The following is a 23,238-nucleotide window of genomic DNA, read 5'->3' as shown; positions in this document are numbered from 1 at the left end:
CTGATATTCATATTTGGTTAACATACCTTAAATGTTAATGTCCCTTAAAGGTAGCGAGTAATACAGGGCAAAGCAGAGCTGCTACTGTAGTGTGTCAGGTTTGACGCACGACTTGTGAGCAGTGTGCTTCTGCTCTAGGTAAATCTGTGTTTCTGCTGACTTGGCTGAAATGCCAAAATGTACGGAAACAGGTCACAGAAATCCCCACTGTGAATACAGAATAGCAATGATTTGGGTTCCTACAGCCTCTGCTGACGTGTGCGTCTGCTGGGGCCTCATTCTGACCCCACATAGCTCTCCGGGCCTCCGTGTGTTCCTGCAGCTCTGCTGTGCTTTCCAGCAGCCAGTGCAGCCAGTGCAATGCTGGCGTCAGCAGCTGGGTCAGATTTACCACGTTGGATGAGCTCTATGCAAGAGAAAAGTACCACCAAGCAAAGCAGCGTCAGCTGTATCACCTCAGCAAATGGTTTTTCCTCCCCATGCTCCGATATCCAGGCAGATTTCCCACTAACATTAATGAATGTGTGATGTGCATGCAGGCCTGCATTGCCAAGACATTCATCCCTTTCTTCACCTGGCACCCTTGGAGGATGTGCCTGAGTTCAGAGAAGGTGTGAATGTGCATGCGGAATGTGCGGATGGACAGATAGAATGAAGGACAGAGCCCTGGCCTAACACAGACTGCCAGGACATTGCAAAAGTATTGATTGCCCTTGGTGTTTGAGTCAGCACCAACCTTGACTGCAGCATGCAGCAAGGTAAAGAGATCTGTGTAGCAAGAAATGTTTGGAAACCAGCTGCCTTTCCTATACAACACGGAGTAGAGGAAACAGGTCTTGTTCCCTAATGCTCAGGTATTCAACTGGGCTGAGAGTGAGTTGAATGCTCAGGTATTCAACTTGGCTCTTTGTCCATGCTCACTGCAAGGCAGGCAGCATTTCCACTCTCCCTATGTCTGCATCTGTCTCTGTACCATGCACATCTTGCACCACTGTCTCTTCACACCTCTGTGTCCCCAGCACCACCCTTCCCTGAAGTGTGCTCAGCTGCAGCCCTGCAGAGAGAGGGGTGGTGCTGGTGCAAATGTACCCAACAGCTTCAGCTCTCATAAGCAGCACAAGGGAAAGAGAGGGGAGGGGGAGCAGGGAGGAAAGGCATTTCTTTATTCAGCATCTTGAACAGCAACTTGCTGGAGTGTGTCTCTGCAGCCATTCCTCCTGCCTGGATGAGCCTTGGAGGGAAAGGATGTGATTGCCCAGCCAAAGGCTTCTTCCCGTCTTTCTTGGGTCTTGTTATTGTTGGAGTTGACCTCCAGAGCAGGGCAGCCTCATGATGCACTGAGTGATTGGTGTAACTCAGGTACACCCTGAAACAGGTGGGTCCGAGCAACTCACAGGCACATCTCCTATCCCAGGGGAGGAGGACACCTGCAGGAGACCTGGCTGAGCCTCTGCCACCTCTCCAGGGCAGGACAGCACCATATCTGTGTGACAGCTGGAGCTCAGGAGCACAGTGGGGTCACCAAGGAATGAGTGAGCCTAAGCACTAAACTGTTTCAATGCCTCTATCCCTTCTGTGACATTTCTAATGCGGGAACAAATGTTTATCTTAATTTTTTGATATCTGTTTGAGCCACACTCCTTCTGCTTGTAGAAACTGTGCAAGCATTCAGCTTTCTGTCACTCTTCCCTTTAGCAGCCTCATGACAAAACATTTTAATCCCTAGACATAACTTCTCCCTTCCTCCCTGGGTAATTTCTGCATCCTCACGTTTTTAATGTAGAATAAATGCATCTCCCACTGGTGGCTGGAAAGACACCAGAGCTCAGTTGTCTTCTTGTATCTCTGCAGAACAGTGACATGAAGGGATGAGGCTCTCTGCTGGGTTTTCTCTCCAAAGTGAGGCACAGAAATGATGTCTGTGATTTTTGGGTGTGTCTGTGTGTGAGCAGCTGGTGCTCCCATCTGCACCAAAAGCTGCCGGGTGGGCTCTGCTGCAGGGCAGCATGGATGGGACAGGACGCCGATGTGGCAGGGGTGCACCTTCAGAAGCGCCTCTACCCAGCTGACAGAAAAGATGACAATTTTGGAGAGAGTAAGAGAAAAAAATGTCCAGCAGGGGTCAGTGCAGTCATGGCTATGGTGTGTGTCACGCTGCTGTGCCGAGCAGGGCAGCTCTGCATCCCAGAGCTCCTGCGGGACTCAGGGGCTCCATCCTGGGAGGATGGTGCAGGTACCCCCAGGCCACTACTGTTCCCCATTGGCCCTGCAGAAGGGACTACAGTGAAACTCTTGAGATCCAGGAGAGCCTCTTTTCATAGAAAATCACCACCAAATCAGGCTTTCCTCCGTGGCAGCAAAAGCAGAACGTGCTGGGGAGAGCAGCATTTTGATCCTTCAGACTAGACATTTCTGTACCGAGTGCTTCAGTCCAAAAAGCTTAAACTTGCCAGTGGTATTGTGCAGAACCCTGCCTCCCCAAGTTGACCTGGTAGCCTTTCTACAGAGCAGTGGGAGATGCCAGTGGTGTTGAAGAACCTCTGGTCTTCCCAGGTATTGAGAGAAATTAATTTTCAAATTTGGAGGGCCACTCAGAGGAAGACGGTTTTAAAAGAACAGGGTGTTTGCCCCTCTTTACCCACAGTGTCCTTGCACATACATCCTCTACTCTCAATTTCTTCCTGTAAAATTGTGTGCCTCCCAGTTGGGAAAGCAGCACACTGTACCAAGCCCTTCCTAGGAAAAGTCTCTCTGGTTACAAGGGATGCAATGTCTTTTTTGTTTTAGCTTGGAGAAACAAAAGATGTTTTCATCCATTTTGTATGAACCTGAATGAAAGTTTTTTCAGCAGCTTCCTCAGAATTTTTTATTCCTGAGCTGTCCTCAATATGAGTGTGAACAGAGGCTAAAGATGGAGAGCAGATATATGGTTGATGTGGCAGTTGTCTTTCAGGTGGTATTGGTTTCACATCTGTCTATGTCGCACTACAAGTGCACACCATAATAATGAGTAGCCCTCTTATCTAGGTTTATCAGTCATGGCAGAATACAGTAGAAAGCCTTTGTGTCTCCCAGGGACACCTGCTGAGGATCTCTATGAGTCAGCTTGACTTGGTTTCTTTTTAATTGAAGTTGCCAGATAAAACTTGTGTGGGTAAAACGTGGCAAACTTAATTTCTTTCTGAGGGTTATAGTCTGCTCCGTTGGTTCCAGTTAAATTCTGGGCAGCACAGGAGGAAGAGGTTGATGACCACCTTCAGAAAAGCCCTGTTGCTAGAGGAGGTAAGCAATGCCTGGGGACAGCCTCTCCTGCTGTTACTTATGGGAAGTCCTGACCCCCCCCTTCTCAAGGGTTTTGCCTGCAAAGAGCTACACCAGAGGTACTGTGCTGAGTACTGGTGACCCAGGAGTGGGTGCCCACCAAGGTGAGGGTGGCCGGGTCTGTATGGGTTCTGCCCACATTTTATAAGGCAGCAGCAAACCAGCTTGGCATGTGCAGTACCCAGTGGGGAAGCTCCTACTGATCTATCTGTGCCTTCTTTACAAGGCTGAGGGAGGTGGGGGATGGAGGGACACAGCTCTTAATCGTCCCCATGAGGACATGAGAAACAAATTTAGATTTGGGTGTCCTCTAGACAACAGCACCTCTACAGACAGGGCAGTGCTGCTCTGATAGTATCAGACTATCACTGGCATTGAGGAAACCTTAATTCAACTTTCTGAATCTCATGGTCATCGCACAATGAGAACATTTCCTTAATACCATCTACCAGAAATTATCTTTCTGAAAGTTAAAAGTTCATAATTTGAGAAGTCATAGATCCTACTTTCAGGGTGTGGGGAGAAACCAGCCTTTTGATGTTGTCCTGAAAACAGTGCAGAGTGCTTTACATCTGTTTTTAAAGAGGTTTGCTTACACTTGTCAGAGAAAAAGGTGAGTTTTGAAAATCCACTGTTCTGGCACTTTATAATACCCTACCCTTTAAACTTTATTTCTAGAAGTGTATCTTTGCTGTCCTTAGCTAATACCTATCCAGGAGTCAGTTCCCTGATTATTTCCACAGGTGCTTGTCCTGGCCCATCTGGCTGACATCACTTGCATAATTTGGTTGATGTTGGAGGCCCGTGGTTTGACCTTAATTACATTGTTTTGTAGCTTGAGGGTGTTAGTTGTAGTTGAGGGTGTAATATTTGCTAGATAAAGCATAACACAGTAAAAACCACAAATGTGGCAGAAATACCAGAACTGAACTTACATGAAGATGTTTGCCGGGCAACTTGCTAATCAATCCACAAGCAACAGCTCAGGCAACCTGGAAGATACTCTCCACCCCTAAAATCCCACCAAGGTCAGCCTGCCTGAAGACAGCACAACTCTGTCTTTGGGCAGATGGCATTTTACTCTCTCTTGAGTTTTGAGGCAGGGGCAGTACCTGGGGGTGCTTCCAGGACTGCACTCCTTGTGTCCTGGAGGGCCTTGGTATTGGTAGAGCAGCCAGCTGGATGCAATGTCTGTTTCTCATAACACACCCCACTGCACAGCCTCCTGCCCCGTTCCACCCCAGAGGAACTGCTTTTTGTGCCCCAGTGGTGCCTGGCAATGTGCTTTGCAGCATCCCAGTTGTGCTGCACTCATAGTGCAACCCTGAGCAGGATGCTCAGGTCAGGGACCAAGAGGGGTCCTTGATTTATGAACATCCCAGTATTTTAAACCCTATGACTCCACTGGGCTGCAGAGAGACATTATGCTTATAATTTTGTTTACAGGCTAAGAAGGGGCACAATGTGTCATGGCTAGAACCAAGATTTTCTTGTGAGTGCAATGGCATTCTCAAGGCTCCAATTGTTATCAGTTTAAATTTGCTGGTTGCAGAAGAACAGGAACATTATTGCAGCTTCAATTTTTTGCACACACATAACTTCTATCAATTTTTTTTTGTGTTATCTCACCCTTATCCCTGCTGCTTTGGGTCCTAAGGCTCATGATTGTAGTGAAGTGAGGTGTCAGAGAGAGCTGTCAGTCCTTCCCTGGGATGAGTGCAATGTTCACCCTGATTTTCCTTCTGTCTTTTTCCAGGATCTGTTTTGGATCATTTTTCTATGGTTTCCAACATGCTTCTATACCCTCTCTCTTCACTGGTCTATACACAACCAACGATAGGCAATACCCCTTATGTATGTTAGATGCTAATTTTGTTCTCTCTGTTACCACTAAACCTGGTTTTGCCATCTCCAGATCTGCATTTTTTATCTGACCATCAGTGAGTTGTGTAGAGCTGTGGGGCTCCCCAGTGCCAGCCTGTGCCCCACCTTCTACCCTCCCATATCTGTATTCCTCTGTGCTGCATCCTGAATCCCCACAGCTCAAGTACCAAACTTGTATTTCTACACACCGTGTCTGAGTGAAAAATGTCTCATTCTGCACAGAATGGGGAAACTAAGGGAGTGATAGCTTTCACATGCTGTCATGGCACCTCAGGCATTTCTGCCTCTGTGCGAATCCTGTCCCCTGTAAGTGCTTCTGTCCCTTTGAGTGGCTGCATCCTACTTGACAATTTCACAAGAAGCCAGCAGGACCCAGGCAGAGCACATCAGTGCTTTCTCAGCTCAGCCCCAAAGCTCAGCCCAGGAAGCAAACACGTTCATGTAGGCATGGGCATTAGAGAAGAGGAAACATACATTTCAATCCAAACAGGATCAGCTTGAAGAAATCATTGGTTTTCAATGCAGCTGTGATTTAAGGTAAGAGACAATTATATTTTCCCTATAAATTGGCAGAGCAAAATGAGACAAAATGGTGTCTCATGAACTTAAGGAAATTCTTCACTGCTTAGTGCTTGGAACCTAAATGATATTTAATTTGGGTAAAGATGATGTGGGTACTGCTTACAAACTGTGAAAGTAAAAAGGGAAGCACTTCTATTAGCGAAGTGAACCAGAGCAAATAAATTTTAGTGGGTCCCTAATTATTTGTGGCATCTTGAAGTAAGAGGAATATTCACCCTGGATAGAAATCCTCAAGGTTAGTAAATGCTGATATATGACTAGTGTGTAACATTAACCTAGAAGGACAGACCAAGGAGATACAGCTCTTCTACTTCATTAGAAGTTTTTTCTTTGATGTCTGCAGAGATTTCACAACTCACCAGCATTGCTTGCTTCTAGTTTTAGTCAGTGAACCAACATCCAAAACATCATTGGCACTGAAAGATAGCCCAAAGAAGAAAATCTGGTAGAGTCAATAGAAAGTGTCTGATACAGACAGACCAGCAAGAGAGCAATGGAAATTAAAGACATTTGAAAACCCTTACCTTTCTGTATAACATACTTGATCTTGCTGTGACTCAGCTTTCCACAGGAAAGACGTTACATGAAGATGTCTGCCGGTTGGGTGAGACATTTGGGTAATGCCACAGTGGTGGCAACCTACTGAGTACTTGTGTGATATAAACACAGATCCACAGCAGTGGTTTCCAAAATCTGGTCTGTTGGGGCAAGCCCTGTGTGCAGGCAGTGCAGACAGAGGCAGGGAACTGGGTGAGAGGATAAAAGACGGCAACCGTGATGAATCAAAAACTTGTGGGCAGTGCAGAAGAAGTCCAAAAGGGAGAAGAAAAAGGTAAAATTTGACAAAAGACAACACATAATAAATTGAGACTAAATCCCATTAAAAACTTCTAAGCTTGATATTCCCAGGAAGAAGCTGGCAACTCCAGAAAGTAAATCTCATCCATACATAATCAAGAAGGTTTAATGTGCTCTGCTCTCTGACATGATGGAGAAGATGATTTAAAAGATCTCCCACTGCTGGAGACCCTTCTCTGATTTCTCAGGGATGCTGGGGCAATTTGAAATTATTAATCACAAAAAGGGGGGTGGGGGGGCAGGAAGCAAATAGATGCCACAATAAAGGCAGTGAGAGAACTGAGCAAAAAGTAACCATAAACAAGTACAAACAGTGCTCATAGCTACAAATAATCACCTGTTTTTGCTGTCCCTTCAACAGAAAATACAAAAGAAATTTGAATGCTGCTTCAGAAGAGAAAGACTGGGAAAAAGATATACTGAGGAAGAGCAGGTAAGAGAAAACACTGGCAAAATGGTCAGCTATACATTTGAAAAAATAGAGTGCCTGAGCAACTGTGCAAGCAGAAAGGCAATTAGGGGAACTTACAGGCTAGAAGAAATAACTGTGAAATAAATTTTCCAGGAAAATCCTGATCCTGGCGGTCAGATGACAGCCCCAAACATCCAATTCCCCGGGGACAGCTCTTGGGAGGGCACCTGCACCCTCAGCTCTGCCACTGCTTCCCCAGTAGCTGAGTTAAAGTGCTCCCCAGCCTCTGTGAGGACCAAAATAAATGTTGCCCTACAACAATACTCACCATTTACCTAATTCCCTATCCCCTGGCTGATCCCTGGGAGCAGGACACTGCTGGGAAACCTTCTCAGTCTGCAGAAGCTCTGCAGAGCTCCCTTGCTTCTGGTCATAAGATCAAGACCACCCTGAGAGACATGGATGCAAATTTCAGAACCATTTCAGTGATTTTTGAACCTCAATTTTAACATGCAGGGGAGACAAGGGAGTCTGAATCATACTGTCAAGTCTTTCCTAAATGCATGGAGTCATTTCTGAAATAGCTTCACATGCTCAAAAGACTTGGTCACGCCCTGAAACAGGAACCTATTCCTGCTCCATTAAGTGTGCAGGCACCAAAACTCCTGAATATCCACCCTGTCAGCCTGTCAGCCTCAGAGAGTCTTTGTCTCCCCAGTGCTGAGTTGAAACCACTGAAAGCTTCAGTTCTTTCTATAAATACACCAGCGACCACAGAGGTGAGCTGCCAGGAGTTTGGCAGAACTTAACTTGGCCCCTGCAAACCACACGCTGCTCTGGTGAAACTGCCCCTTCCAACTGGCTCACAGCAAGTCTGCCTGGTGGAGCAAAATCCAGCAAGTGGGGGGATGTTGCTGGGGGCAGGATGTGCCCAGGATGTCTGGGTTCAGTCCCCTGTGCCTGCTTTGATGTGGTAGGCAGCACAAACACTCTGAGTGCACTGAAGGAGCAAGGCTAAGATCTTGTTCAAAATAATACCCCTGTTGTTGCTCTGAAGGACAGGTGATGTAGCCCTTGACATTGGCAGAGACATCCTGGAGAAAGTCCATGTTTTTAGTTTTTCTTTATAAATCATGAGTACACCTAATTTTGATGTGATGGGCTAATATAAATCTTGTGCTCTGATTACTTGCTGTTACCTCCAGGCATGCAAGGGCCATCACTGAGAAAGCACTTTCCAAAACTATGCCCTAGGCAAAGGTGAGAGGGACCCTAGGGATTTTGGACTGCGCATTATCTCCTCCTGCCTTCCATGATCAAAATCTGATCTTTTCAAATGTATTTTTCCACCAAAAACCATTGGTTTAAGTTTGTAGATTTATATGCTTCTCATTTTCAGGTAGTGGTGTCTACTTCTAATTTAGTTTGTGATATTGGTGTAAAAACTGTAGAATGGGATCAGGAAACTGGCATTTTTAAAATAGCTTTTGACATAAATACCATTTGTAAGGGGATGCAAGACCTCTGCAATATTCAGTCATTCTTAGCAGCAGTGGTTTTATCACCTCCTATTTCTGAGTCATTTACTTATGACACTTAAGGTGGCCTAATTCTTTGAAAGCCTCAGCATCATGTTTCTGCCCCTTCAACTTCACCTTAAATTGGAAAATTCAATAACAAAGCATCCCAGAGAACTACTTGCTTTTAAAAAACTTATCCTCAAATTACTGGGGAAAGCCTCCATAAATTAAATCACCCAAATTGAAAAGCAATTATTAGGTTTGCAGAATTCTGATGGGACACAGTAATCGTCTAGTTGATCTGAGAGTAAATGACAGAAGAAAGAAGAAACACCAAAGAAAGGAATTCCCTTACCTTAAACTCATCAAGGAAGAACTGGAGGGACAGCGAGCATGTGGCATTGCTCCACACTCAGAAGCTTGGGAGGAATAAAAAAAAAGAACTGGTTAGTTAGGAAAATACACAGGTTTCAACAGGGTGGCTATTTAATAGCAATATCTCCAAACTGTGCTGCTTTCTTTCCACAGCCGTTATGACAGCATCACTGCTAACCCAACACCACAGCTGCTCCATGGTTTTCACAGGATCCTGCTTCCTTCCAGAGCTCACATCCCATTTAAGATTTGAGCTAGCTGGTGTGGGACAGAGCTCAAAGAGTTTAGCTTTTTCAGTCATTTATTACCAGAAGAGAGTCATGGTTGTTCAGAGAATTGTGCCCCATCCTGGTCTGCCTCCCTGCTTATGAAGGGCTGTAGGGTTTTATCCAGCACTCTCCTGCTGAGCTTCTCCACTATGTCTGGCCTAAATCCATTTCCCAGACCGATACCTTCTCTTGAAGTGAAGACTCTGAGACACACAAAAATGTTCTTTTCCTTCCTGTAATCTAGTCTGTTCCAGTTATTAGCCTTTCACTGTTAAAAATATTAATCTTATTCCTGTCTTGCACGTTTCTGGTTTGAATTTCCCTGCATCACTGTTATGGACAGCTAATCCCACTCAAATAATGAGCAAGATTATTAACACATGATAATGATAAAGTCATGCCTCTTTTGTTCCTTCCCATCTGGAAGCTCTTTTAACACCTGAGGGTTGCATCAGCTTTTCTTGCAGTCAAGTTTCCTTTCAGATATGCCCCCACAGCTGAGACATGGCCCATGTTGTTTAACTGCCAAGCATGTTACTTGTGTTACATTTGTCTCCATTGGGGCCAATGTGAATCATCTAGGAATCCCCAGATTAATCAGATTGTCTGAATCACTCTCCTGTAACCCTTCTATCATGTGCCCTTGCCAGCTCTCATTGCCAGTGTGCTTTCAGAACAATGATGAAAGCACCAGTTTGTGGCTTTCAACTTGTCATTTCCACAGACATTTTACAAGAAATACTCTGAGTTCAGCAAGTCTTCCTCCATAATGTCTGCCTTTTGAGATCTGATATCTGACTGTTCCAAATCCCATTGCAATGCTTTGTTGGTCTTTCTTTGGGCTGGAGACGTGATAACCAAATAAGCATGTAGTGCAAGTCAGAGCTCCAACTCACCCACACAAGTCCCTTTTTCAACCTTGCAATCCCATCAGATGCCCAAACTAAAAATCCTCTTCTATAAAGCCACACAGATTTGCCTTAGCTGCACTCTTCCCCTTAACAGTTTAAATTCATTTTGCCTGAGTTAAAGGTTAGGTTAGATCAGCCCTCTCACCTTGCTTCCCACTTTCAAAGGTCTGCATGTAGAGGTGGAATAGGGAGAACATCTCCCCACTTCAGGACTGAATGAAAGACTGAAATTTAAGATTTAAAGTAACTGCATTTGGTGGGATGGGCTTGCTTTTGACCCTGGCTAACATGATCCCAACCAGTTCCAGAGGCCATTGCCTATGCATGGAACCATCCTGCTCTGAAAAATAAAGTAAGTGAATTACAGGAACTAGCAGGGAATAGGACTAGCAACCGGGCCCCATCTCTGGTTAATGTATTAACCCTAAGCCTGAGTTTTGGGTGGTGTGTCATCTAAACCACAGGTAGAGGTGTCTGTGGCAGCTGCTTGGCCAGGCTGGTTAAGTTTTACCCAGAGTGCTATCTCCTCCTAGTTCTCACCCAGTTCTGGTTATTTACTTTAATCTCTTTCTTTTGTGTGTTAGAAGTGCCACCATAGCTTCAACATTAAATTTGGAGGTGCCTGAGGTCATCCCTGTGCTCCTGCTGAGAATCACCAGCTGGTAAGAAGCAGGTGGGTGTAATTGCAAATTCAAAAAAAGCAAAAGCATTTATCTTTGGGTAGGGTGGTGGCAGCTCAGATCTAAGGGTGAAAAAGAGATATACACACACCTGTAGGGTTTCATGGGCGTTCTCACAAAGCCTACAGCTTCTCAGGGCCTGCTGATTCATCAGGCTATTCAGTGTGCATTGAAAACATGTTTTTCTAGCATGAGAAAAGTGTGTAAGCATCACTTAGAAATGCTGATTAAGGTGTGAAAGTCTTTCTGAGGCTGAAATACTTTTATTAGCATATTGTGCAAATCTGAAGCGTGACCCTCTAACAGAGGTCTGGATTTGGTCATTGTTTTCACTTCTTTTAATTTGGTGGTAGGAGCGGCATCGCAGGGAGGCGAACTGCTTGTAGATCTCTCTCTTTTTGGCAGTACAGCCTCTAACATGGCACTTGGCTGAAGTGCCAGGGATGACACATGGAAAGAACCTGATATATCTGATATCTAGATATATAAACAGGATTTGCTCATATGTCACCTAGCCTGATGCCAGTGTAGTTTGAAGATTGAAATGCAACTTCTGTTCCGTAGAAGAGTTCGCAGACCTCTCACAATTTCACTTCCCTCTGTATTTCATGGGGTTCACATGGTGGTTGGGTTGAGAAACAGGGGTCCTGGTCTTGCAGACTATGGTCTTTGAGGTAGCTGTAAACATGATTAGGAGCAGAAGTGTTTGTGAAGAGCAGGGTGTAAAATCGATGGGGAAATCCGGACAGAGAGAAAAGTGGTTGAGCAGTTCCATGAGAAGCAGAAGTGAATCCACTATTTCCTGTAGTCAGCAAGGGAAAATATCTGGTGGAGAAACCTCAAAGCCTAGCAGTCCTCTTGTGTCCTCTACACTCTTCAGTTCATTCTATCCCTTAGGTGAACATTTATTGTAAGCATAAAAGGGAAAATCGTGTTGAAGCTGATGGTGAGAAACCTGTAGCATGTGCTGCAGTGGACTTTGAGAGGCTGACAGAGAATATGTGACAGGAAAGGATGGAGGATGGTCAGATCTAAGTTTCTCTCTTTAAGGGGCAATATCATTTCAACACATTATCCCTATCTGGTGTGGGCTGGGTTTTGGAAGCCCTTTGAAATGTGCAGCCCATCTACTGAGAATCATCAGCTGAAACTGAGCAAAGTGGTATCAGAAGAGCTAAATATTCAAATAGTGCTGGTGGCATTGCCTGTGCAGCATGAGTGGTGGTGGAAGGATATGAGGGACTGCTGATGAATGAAATCCAGGAGATAGACAGTGAATAAACCACAGACTGCTAGCAGATTCAAACACCAATTTTTGTCATTTTGGTAAGTGCAGTCCTTGCTTGCCCCCGGACATACAATACACAATCTTACCCTTCCTATTGTTGTAGGTACCACAGGCCCTACAAGCACCCATCCAAGGGTAAAGGAAATAATTTGCTACTGTAGAAATAAATGATTCTCATCAGTAAGCTAGAGATTACTTGACTGAAAAGGTATTTCAGGAAATATCCCAGCACAAGCAATGTTTCTGTTTACTTCACTAAGGACAGGAGTTCCTCATATATGTTCTCCAGTGAAGGAGGTGGCCATTCCCAAGCCCAAGTTTCTCTCCAGGCAAAGCCCATTCAGAAGTCTTTGCAGAATTCTGCCAGACCTGAGGGCTAACCCCTGGTGGGAGCTGCATTTCCTTATGTGTGTGTGATGTTCTGTGTCCAACAGAGCACAGTGACTTCTATGGACACATATGGAAATTCTCCAGACAGACAAGCTGTCTTTATCAATGTGAATTAAGGGAGCAAGTATGTTAAAAACCAGCATAGCTCAAGGTTCTTTGAGAGGAGAGTAAAGCAATGTGCATTCCCTCTCTCCAGAGCAGGGATTTCACTGTGCTGTCTCAGCACAGACAGTCAAGGCAAGCACCACCAAACAGCCCTCTCTGGATGACAGCATAATTAGCAAAAGTGTTAAGGGGATATAAGCAAGCTTCGATCAGTTTTTTCCTCTTCATCTGATGAGACTTCTGGTTGTCACACCAGGAATGACATGTCTGAAACAGGAGCTGACTTGGCAGAGAAGAAGCTGGAGCGGTTTGCAGAAACAGCGTGATCTCTGTCTGGCATTGCCAGAGTCACAAGGATAGGACAGGACTTCTGGAGGTCTCTTGTCCAAACCCATGCACAGAGCAGGGCCAGCTGAGTCTCAAGTACTTCCAGAGATTAGATCCCATGACCTATCTGGAGCCCTGTCCTGCTCTTTGACCACCATCATGGCAAAAATTTCTTTTCAATACATTAAGTAATGATTTCCATGGGTATTGCTATTTATTCCCCTGAGGAAAGTTGTCTGTTTCACCTTTACACCTTATCCCTAAACTCCTCTTGAGACACGTCCTGTTGATGCTTACCAAACCCAGTGTCTTAGATGCCATGTGCTCCTGCCCCAGTCAGTCACTTCTGCAGTCCTCAGCTACTGCTCCATGAGTGGAGAACCAGCTGTGGAGCACATGAGCCCGCAGAGAAAGGCGTAGGCTCTGGGTGCACAGATGGGTGCAGTGACAGCTCAGTGGCAAGGAGCTGGGGAGGGCTGACAGAGTGACACATACTCGGCACAGGACACTTGGTGTACCCTGCTGCTTTTGCTGCATACATTTAGTCTCAGAAAGCAAGGAAGAAATCAGGATAGGATGGCAGAACATGATGTGTTATTGAGATTATGTGTGATGTCTCCTGCTCATATCTGTATTACTCAACAGGGCAGGTAGAGAGATGACAACTCTTTATTTATCTCACCAGTAGAAAACAAGTATCTTGTTTGCAATTGCTATCAGCTTCTGCCCCAGCACTTAAGCTTTTCTATCTTTGCATCCCTTTAACTCTGCTGGCGTCAGAGGATGCAGAATTGAACTGGGCTGACAGGCAGGGGCTGGACAGACTCTGAAGGCGGACTCAGCTCCCAGTCCAAGTGGATAGATACTGCAAGAGCCGCTCTGCCCGTGGGTGTGCCTGCCTGCTGCAAACAGCTTTCCCCATACTGTGCCCATGCCCCAGAGCTACCAGTGCTGAGACAGACTTTTTTAGCCCACTTTTCCTGTGCAAACCACAAAGATGTTTTCTAGAGTCTGCAGGCACTAATCATTAGTGTTAGAACATTCAGGTTAAAAAATATTTTAAAATTGAGAACATGCATTTCCAACTAGCACAAAAATACACTCTTGCTACAAAATAAGAGGCCACAACTTCACAGCCAACACCACAAACTATGCTCTGGCAATGTGGCATTAGGGGAAAATGTCAGTATAGTCACAGTAGCTGCTCATGGGGAAGATTGTTGTACTTACCACCATGTCATAGAAAACTGTCTCACACCTGAGGACGTCTTTATTTCGTGTTTAATCTTGCGTGGCTTATTTGAAACAGAAGGTATAAAAACTATTGCTGTTGGTGAGATGTGGATTCCAATCACTTAGCTATAAGTGAGTCAGAGTAGCTATGCACCATCAGCACCTACTACTGAGCAGTGTGTCCATGGTTGCCTTATACTTGGGAAAAAAAGTTTCACCAGTGTGGCCAGCAGTCTGGAAAGCAGTCTGTCTTGTCTTAAAGCAGATTTGGCCTGACCTGTATTGGATGAGGATGCACTGCTCTTTGTTGGCTGTACTGATTATATCTCCCACTAACAGGAGATGTAAACATAGACAGCCTGTGGTCACTGACCTGAGTGCCTTCTGTACAGGCAGCAGGGGATTCCTGTAAGAAGATGTTGCCAAGGGGTAGTTGTTAGTCACAGTTTGGTTATCACTGACCCTTTCTTTTGGTCTCAGCTTTAACAGGGTGGTTTAGCCTATTATCACCTCCCTGGGCTTCTGCACAACATATCACACTCACTTTCTTTCATCTCCTATAGTGAGACAAAGTAATGGATACTTCCAAGCTCTTTCCTAACCAGGGAGCCGACCAAATACAGCAATATCTGCACTCCTATAGGATTTTTAATTCCTTGCAAACAGAAATTTTTGCAGAGACTTGAGCACCACATCCCAAAGGAGAGGAGATGAAATGATAGCTGCTCAGGGTTTTTGGGTGTGCAGACCCATGAGCCCAGAAGTCACACACCTGCACCTCATAGTCTCTTTGGATTCAGTCACGGTGAATTCCTGGCTCCAGCCCCACAGCCAGAGCAGGAGCAGTCATGAGATGCTTTGTTACTTAAGGAAAAGGGTCAATATATTTTCTCTTTTTTTGATCATAGGATACTTTTTAGAAAAGCCTCATAAAAGATGGGCTTGCTGCTAGCAATGTCTCAGTGCAGACTTGCTCCTCCCTTATCAGCAAGCATCATCTCAGGCCTGGCCAAAGTGGGTGCTTTGAACCCTTCCAGCCCAGAGTTGGTGAGAGGGGGAGATGGGGCTCTTGGGGTGTTGACAGGCACTGAATCTGCTCAACATCTACTTGTGAACTGTTGTTTCCTGCTAAGAACTGCCCACAGACTAACAGAGCACCTGCCTTGCTCGTGGTGCTGCCATGCACCACATGCACAGATCTCAGCCACATCTCAACTTGCTGCTGCTCCTGCCGCACTTCAGTAATTAGGAGCTTGAAATTCTCATTAATTATTTTTTCTTATCCTAAAGAGTTAACTTTCAGTGAAGTACATGTAATAGCAGAGTCTGGGCTTTTGTCATAACATAATTATCATCTGCTCCACAGTAATACAACCCTCACTAAAATAAATAGTGACAAAATCCCAAAGCATGCTTGATGCAGTCCCTCAGTATTTTACCACAGCACATACAAGATCACTCTAATGTTATTTTCTTTACTCTTTCCATTTTGCCTCTAGCCAGCAAATTCAGCATGACAGAAGCATATGCAGAAACCACAGCTGAATATACTTACGATGAACATGCTTTCTCCTGCAACAAAACCGACATCCAAGAGTTTGGGAACATATTTCTGCCACTATTTTATATCGTGGTGTTTGCCCTTGGCCTCACAGGGAATCTAATGGTGGTTTTTGCCATTGTGAAAGGCAATAAAAAAAGCATCACTGACATCTATCTCCTGAACTTGGCTATCTCTGACCTTCTCTTTGTGATCTCCCTCCCGTTCTGGGCGTCCAACACGGTCCGTGGATGGACCCTTGGGACTATTGCATGTACAACTGTTTCCTCACTGTTTTACATTGGTTTCTTTGGGGGAATGTTCTTTATCACTGTTATCAGTGTTGACAGGTACTTGGCCATTGTCCGGGCAACTTATTCTCTGAAATCCAGAACGGTAAGACATGGATTTCTTGTAACCTGTGGAGTGTGGGCAATAGCGGTTTTAGTGTCAGTGCCACACTTTGTGTTCTCCCAGCTCATAGAAAATGACTGCACTGCTGTCTTCCCAGAGAAGCTGGAGAACATCTGGCCAGTGTTCTGCAATATGGAGCTGAACACCATTGGCTTTTTCATCCCAGTCTGTATCATATTCTATTGCTACTGTGGGATCATCAAAACCCTCCTATCCTGCAAAAATCAGAAAAAAGCACGAGCCATAAAACTGATATTGATTGTGGTGGTGGTTTTTTTTCTGTTTTGGTTCCCCTACAATGTACTGATTTTTCTGGATACTTTAAATCACTATGAGTTATTCACAAATTGCAACCAAATTAAGTCATTGGACTATGCAATGCACCTGACTGAAACCATTGCATTCAGTCACTGTTGTCTCAATCCTCTCATCTATGCCTTTGCTGGGGAAAAATTCAGGAAATACTTTTATCATGTCTGCATGAAGTACTGTCCATTCCTGTGTTTCTGTGGGCCCTGCAGTCACTACCAGGTCTCTCATTCAGTTAGTTATGCAGAAAGTGTGGTGAACAGCAACATAACCCAGAACACCAGCGACCAGGACACCTCTGTCTTCGTCTAAAAGGGTCCCAGAAGGAGAAATGTATCAATAGGGGTCTCCTGCAGGGATAGCAGCCACTGAGGGGTTGCATTTACCCATATGAAGAACCTTAAAGGCTGCACTGAATTACTGACATACCTCTAGTTAAGGATTAAATATTCTAAAACAGCAGAGATTTTAAAAACAAAAGACATATAATATGTCAGTGTTGGACATAGAATGGAATCAAGAGCAAGGAAGAGGGAAAGTAGACACAAAAGGAGTGCTCTATGCCTAGCGAAGAAAGAGGAGAAGAATTTAAGGGTAGGGAACTTTTTGAACAGTTCCACCACTGGCACATGTGTCAGTGTATGTGCATGTGATACTGATGTACATAGACCTAAACTCATTTTTTATAAGGGAAGAGAAATCTCTTTAATGAATGGTGACTAACTTTTAGGAGAGGGAAATATTTTTGATAGTAAAGGGATGTATTTTTGATGCTATATATACAGAAGGAAGTTATTTTGTGGTTATTGATTGCAACAAATGTTTTAACTGTCCTTTCATATGCAATAAAGTCCCACTGTTAAAAAAAAAAAGAGTTATTTCTGAACATGTGTTTAGTGTCACCTGTTCACTCTGTGTTTATAGCATGCAATAATCAGAGCAAGGATCTCTAATTCATCCTTTAGGATTAGAGATGTGCCAGTGGGTGTATCTCCTGATTTCCACGGGCTTGGCCTCAGCCAAATGGCAGAGCTCAGTGGAGCCCTTCACAGAGCACATCTCCAAGGGCTCTGACCAGAGGACATCAGCAGCCTCTGGAACAATGGGAACTAGAAATATGGGTTTGGATATCCCTGTGCTTGGTCCAAATACAGCACGATCAAGCTGAGCAGGGTAAGTCCCTGCCTCTCTCCCATGCCCTGCTTGCCACATGTTGTAAACACCAGCCATGACTACACTATCACAGACAATGGCTCTGGGGACAAAATAGCCACTTGCCCATGCTGCTTACCACACCCTTCCTCAAGCTTTGGGGCCTCTCCCACCACAGCTGATTTCCAAAGGGAAAACTGCAGTTGTACCCAGGCTTAATGCATCCCAGAGGACACATTTCCCATGTGCACTGCACAGCCTCCAAATATCCTTGTTACTCCTGCAGTAACAATGCACCAGGGATGTAAAATGTCCATCAGACAACTGAGCCTGGGCATCCCTGCCACCATCTGCTGCAAAATAAAGGAGAATTTATTGGCAGTGTGGACTAGAGTTAGGTGAGTGGAAAAAGGACTGTTGCCAATAATGAAAGTGAGATCACCTTACAAGGAAAAATCAAGGACCAGTCTTGCAAAACAAGTCCATGACAGTGGAACCCTATTTCTGTACTCTGATGGAACTGGTAATATGCCAAATCTGAAGAAACACTCTCACTTTTGAACTAACACAATAAAGTTGTTCCAGATTGTCAGGGGAAGGAGGAGGGCCTTTCTTTGTGGACCTTAGTACCACCTTGTTTCCTAGAAAATGCAGAGGAGAGTGTGTCCATTGAGCAATTGTCTCATAATTACACAAACATTCCATTTTTTGCTACTGAACATTCATCACAGTCTACAGTAAAAAAACCCAACTGAAACACGTTTTCCTAAAACTCTTTGTATTTGGTGGAAATATATTCTCTATGCTCAATTTTGTAATTTTCAGTTATAAGTAGGCTTCCAGACTCCAGACTTGTTGTCTAAGATTAAGTGTAGCATGAGTGTCACTTGAAATTAAATTATTTTTCAAAATCCAGTCTGCCCAATCAAGTGATATAAGGCAACTTTGTTTGTCACTCCCCCCAAGAAAGTGGTATTTTAAGAAATGGTATTTTTACAAGGTTTTTTAAAGAAATGCTAAGATGTGCAGAAAGAAAGAGGAAGGCTCTGAGACTAAACAAGAAGTTATCAGCCTGAAGTCAGCCAGAAGATGGTGGATTGCCAAACTGAGCAATGCAATCACACTTGGTTTATTTAACTTCCCTTTGATTTTTCAGACAATGGTGAGTTACTGAGTGGGAAAAGACATGTTTAAATATGATCCATGTACTGTCTGCAGAATGAAAGGTGGAAACCCAGAGCTTGATGCCAGCTCTCCAGGAAAGGAGAGGGTTTTTGCTACTTTGACCCAGTGGTTCCCCAGCAATCCTACCCATCAGCAGCAGAATGCATCCCTCTCCTTCCAGATGCATCTCCCTCTGGCAGGGCAGACTTGTTACTGCGAGTCAGACTGCCTCGACAGCCCTGGGTCCTCTGCAAGCTGCCAAAATCCTTCACTTCCAAGTCAAAGGGCCCCTCCTGAAATCCTGTACTCTTGTCTTCTCTGCCACACTGTGCAATGGAAGACTTCTGAGGATTGCCAGCATAACATTGTCAAGTTTTAAGCCATTCATTTGCAAGTTATTAGGTTTGCCATTTATTTTCATGGTGTAGTTGCTCAATATGTGAGCATTTGTATGAGATTAAAAACTTCAGGGGGGTTGTAGGCATTTGGCTCCACCACAAACTGCTACTTTGTGCAGGTTCCTCTTCACAGGAGCAGCAGTAAATCTTTGAAAACCCAAGTGAAAACCATAATCACCGTTTTAATTTTGTTTGTGTTAACAGGAAGAGTATTCTTGTAATTGTTCCTTAAAAAGCTTTGGCCTCCATGGGACATACGTGTGCTCTGAGAGCAGCAAGTAGCAAACTTTACCAGTGTGGGTTCAGCTGAGACAGGCATTGCTGCCCTTTGCTGCCCTGCACTATTCAAGCCTGACAGAAAGCCCCTTGATGTCTCTTTAAGAACTGGACTTTCAGTTAATTGTGGCCTTTTTTTAAAGACACAACTTCTCTTTCAAAACCTCTGTAGAAGGAAACTGGTGTTTTCTAACTGCCCGGTTAGTTTATGACCTGCAAAGCTTTTCTGTGTACAGCACTAATGATACATTTATCCTTAGACTGGATCAACACATCCCTGAGGACCAGCAACATCCAGTTCCTCCCCACTACCCATGAGAAAGTAAACCACTCTCAGTATGGGATAAAACTTTTCCATCTGCTATAATTTAAGGACAGACTCTTGCTTACTCAGCAAGTCACAATTTACACATGGAAATGCACACACACTTGTATCTATATGTTGAATAGAATTTAGTTGTGCAAAAAGAAGGTGAGGAAATCTCTGGGTTTGGGGGGTGGGTGTTGGGCTTTGGGGTTTTGAGGTTGATGAGCTATCTTTGCATTCTAATTTTTCATTATTATCAACTTTTTTCCTGTTTGAGAATCACGCTGACACTTACTATAAATCTTTTCCCAGCTGGGTTAAGTTTGAGGAACTAGTAAAACATGAATCCAAATGTCCTTGGCAGGTTCATGACTATATTTCATGTTCTACTTAAAAACAGAATGAGCAAGACCTATATTATCTATATTTAACTGAACTGCTTGCAGTGAGATACATGGATATCAGTATTTTTTTTAGGTGCCACTGTGAATGCATCTCATTCAAATATTACAACACAGTTGCAAAACAATAGGATTTACAGATCTCTTTTTTGTTTGTTTGTTTTTGGATTCTTGGGGATTTTTTTTAACAAAAAACTTGTACAAAAAGCTTAGAAGTGCAGATGGTCAAAGCATCACATTGGCCTAGGAAATTGCTCAGCACTGAAAGCTGACATTTCCAACACTGGCATCAGAAGGACCAGTCACTACCCACATATTTCCTTTGGATTCAGCATTTGGTGGGAGTGGATTTGAAGTCCTGGCCCAGGGTAGCCTGAAGTTTTAATGATGTTCTTCACAGAGAAACTATTAATGAATTAATGTGTTATGGGTTAAATTCTGTTATTTCCATTTTGTCTCTATAACCTTTGTGATGTCCCTCACTGAGATCTTGTGAGTGATATAAGGCCATTGTCTTAGCAGGACAACAAGGGAACAAGTCTGTACCATGCAAATCCCAAGTCCTGCTATCACTAAAAACAAATGAGAATTATTCAAAGAAAATCTGAAGTTGTACTACCTCTCCCCACTGTTGCTTTTTCAGGTTCTATCTGGTAATGTCTTTCCTCTGTAGTTATAGCCAAGCATGATGCATATTTGCCAAAGGCCGTTAACACACCACTTCTAAAATAGCCACTGAATGAAATATTTTCTGTATTAAGAACATACCTAGTTCTGCTCAAAATTTTGTAGTTTACACTTCTGTTTCTTAACTCTGTAGGACATCCAAAACTCTAATGAAAATCTGTTATCCAGAGTTATTATTTTGAAATTGAAGTTCAGTAATGAAAGCAAAAATTGAGAACAACTTCTAACTATTAAAAATTGGTTTCTGACACTTAACCACATACATATCGTTTCTGTTGAAGTTTGCAGTAATTCTGCTGCCACTTGTAAGCAGAACTTCCTAATTTACTTGGTGGCCACTGTAAGTTTGGTTTTCACCATACACACCCAAACCTCAAGATCTGTGTTTTACATGGCCAGGGTTAACACATTGTTTTCAAAATGGAAAAAAAAAAAAACTTTTCCTGTCCGATTTTCTTGTCACACTAATATGCAACGCAAAAATGTTAATATATTGCATTTTGTGTTCCTCTCCCCAAAGAAATACTGTGAAATCACTCCCATTGGACATGAGGAAAATGATTTGCTTTTGAAGAACAATTTGCATTTACCACATTTCTAACCACGATATTTCAATCAGCAGGAAGGAGCACATGAACTTTGGAAGGCAGAGGTTGGTGAATGGGATAGAGAATGCCAGCAAGGACTCTGGCACTGCTGTTTCACTACGCAGGGGATATAAACCACTTTCCCACTGCAGCTGTCATTGGAATGGTCTGTTTCCCACCCCACAGATTTTAAGTCTCTAATAAATTCCATGCATTTGTCACTGCCCCATATCCAGCTGCAGCACAGCAGTCCCACAACACATAGGTCCAATATGCCAGGATAATGCAGGCAATTGAGAAGCTGAATTTCTCCCATGAGGAGTTCACGTTTAGCAGATCAATTTGCTACATTAAAATTAAAGCCAGCGCCACCGAGAGGCATAGAAATATCAGCAGAGATTGCAGTGGCCAAACTTGCAGGGCGCGTCGGAGGACACCGACAAAGCTGAGCAGAGCGGCGATGGCTCCTGTGACAAGACAGTTCCCCCTGGTGTCACACACGAGCCACTGTCCCCATGAGCAATCTCCTGTGCCCTGGAGCAGGACGGTTCCTTACAGGTAAGAGCTGCTTGAAACCCTGAGCTGCTGCTTCAATTATTTTCCAGTCTCCGAGCAGGTAGGAGCGAACCAGAGGGGAATGGTAAACCTGAAATGCATCTGGAGCAGGTTGTTGAACCACCTTTTTCCACAGCCCTTTGCCACCCATTTCACCCCAGACAGCAATTGCTGAGGAACATAGATCAAGGTAATCGATCCCAGTTTGGCCATAGATGGAGCACAAGGCATTGAGAGCATTCCCCACTGGAGCATGGGAACCAGCAGTGCTGGTGGCCTGTGAGCAGCCAGGCATGGGGAGCTGGGTAAGCATGCCCAGGATTTGCTCTTTTTGTACAGATGAAGGGCCTTCACCTCACATCTTCTTTGTCCTGGAAGGATTGTGTCTGAGGAGGCTCAAAGCTGGGTTTGCCTGTTTCAGGAATGGCAGTATTAGAGCTGAATAAAATGTACAGGTCATAACCCTTAAGTGGCTTCAGAGCCCCTCTGCAGTGAGTCTCTTCTTTATTGTAGTCACCCTTCCTCTTGGACTCCTGTCTTAGAAAACAGGTATCCTCATACCGTGATCAGCTTTTTCTTTTTTCTTTTTTGGTTTGTTGGTTGGTTTTTTGCTTATGTTTTTTGTTTTGCTTTGTGTTTTGGTTTGTTGTTTTGGTTTTGGGGTTTAGGGTTTTTTGTGTTTTGTTTTGGTTTGGTTTTGTTGGGTTTTTTTCCCCAAGGGAGCCCTCATTTGAATCATTAAGGCTCGCCCTCACTTGGTCTCCTGTTCAGTTCCTTTTTCTTGGTCCCATTCCTGAGCCTTGCTCTCCAGATCCTCCAGGTAGCTCAAGTTTCAGGAGGCTACAGTGAAGGGATGGATAAAATTCAAGTTACAATAAAAGCAATACAGAATGCCCAGGCCAGGGTTTACAGTTCAAGTCAGATTCAGAAGGTGCAAATGTAGACAGTGGCATATGGCTTTTTGCACAAAGCTAAGAGCACCTGGAGCCAAATATTTCCAGAGTCACCACACCCTCTCTCTATCCCTTGCTCACGAAGGACCCTCTGCCCTGAGCTCACTCCATCGTTCCTTCTGCCCATCTTTAGTGTCAGTGCTTTCTTTGCATTTCCACCAGAAGGTGGCATTATTAAACTCCATTGGACCTGAAAGCCATTCATGGTTAAAGCAGGGCAAGCAAGTGGATGAGCAAGTAGAGAATGTAAAAAATATGTTTACGAAAAGTAAGAAAAAATTAGTCATTACATTGTGCTGATGGAAGAAATATCAGTTTCTCTGAGGTTTTATTTATTTGC

General features: G+C 44.1%; 1 protein-coding gene across 1 annotated transcript; it reads left to right on the top strand.

Annotated features, from left to right (window-relative positions):
- Positions 1 to 2,154: 2,154 nt before the first annotated feature.
- CX3CR1 (C-X3-C motif chemokine receptor 1) lies at positions 2,155 to 17,267 on the top strand. Its single transcript, XM_064416848.1, has 4 exons — positions 2,155 to 5,742; positions 7,007 to 7,078; positions 10,717 to 10,805; positions 15,655 to 17,267. Exon 4 carries the CDS (start codon positions 15,669 to 15,671, stop codon positions 16,728 to 16,730), a length of 1,062 nt encoding a protein of 353 aa, XP_064272918.1. The 5' UTR covers positions 2,155 to 5,742; positions 7,007 to 7,078; positions 10,717 to 10,805; positions 15,655 to 15,668; the 3' UTR covers positions 16,731 to 17,267.
- Positions 17,268 to 23,238: the final 5,971 nt, after the last annotated feature.

This window comes from Passer domesticus, chromosome 1, assembly GCF_036417665.1.
Source record: "Passer domesticus isolate bPasDom1 chromosome 1, bPasDom1.hap1, whole genome shotgun sequence".
NCBI classification, from domain to species: Eukaryota; Metazoa; Chordata; class Aves; order Passeriformes; family Passeridae; genus Passer; species Passer domesticus.
This window is presented reverse-complemented; position numbering and strand designations above follow the sequence as displayed.

What these genes read in the sequence shown, in the direction of transcription:
- CX3CR1 (XM_064416848.1), top strand. Translation starts at nt 15,669, where the DNA reads ATGACAGAAGCATATGCAGAAACCACAGCTGAATATACTTACGATGAA.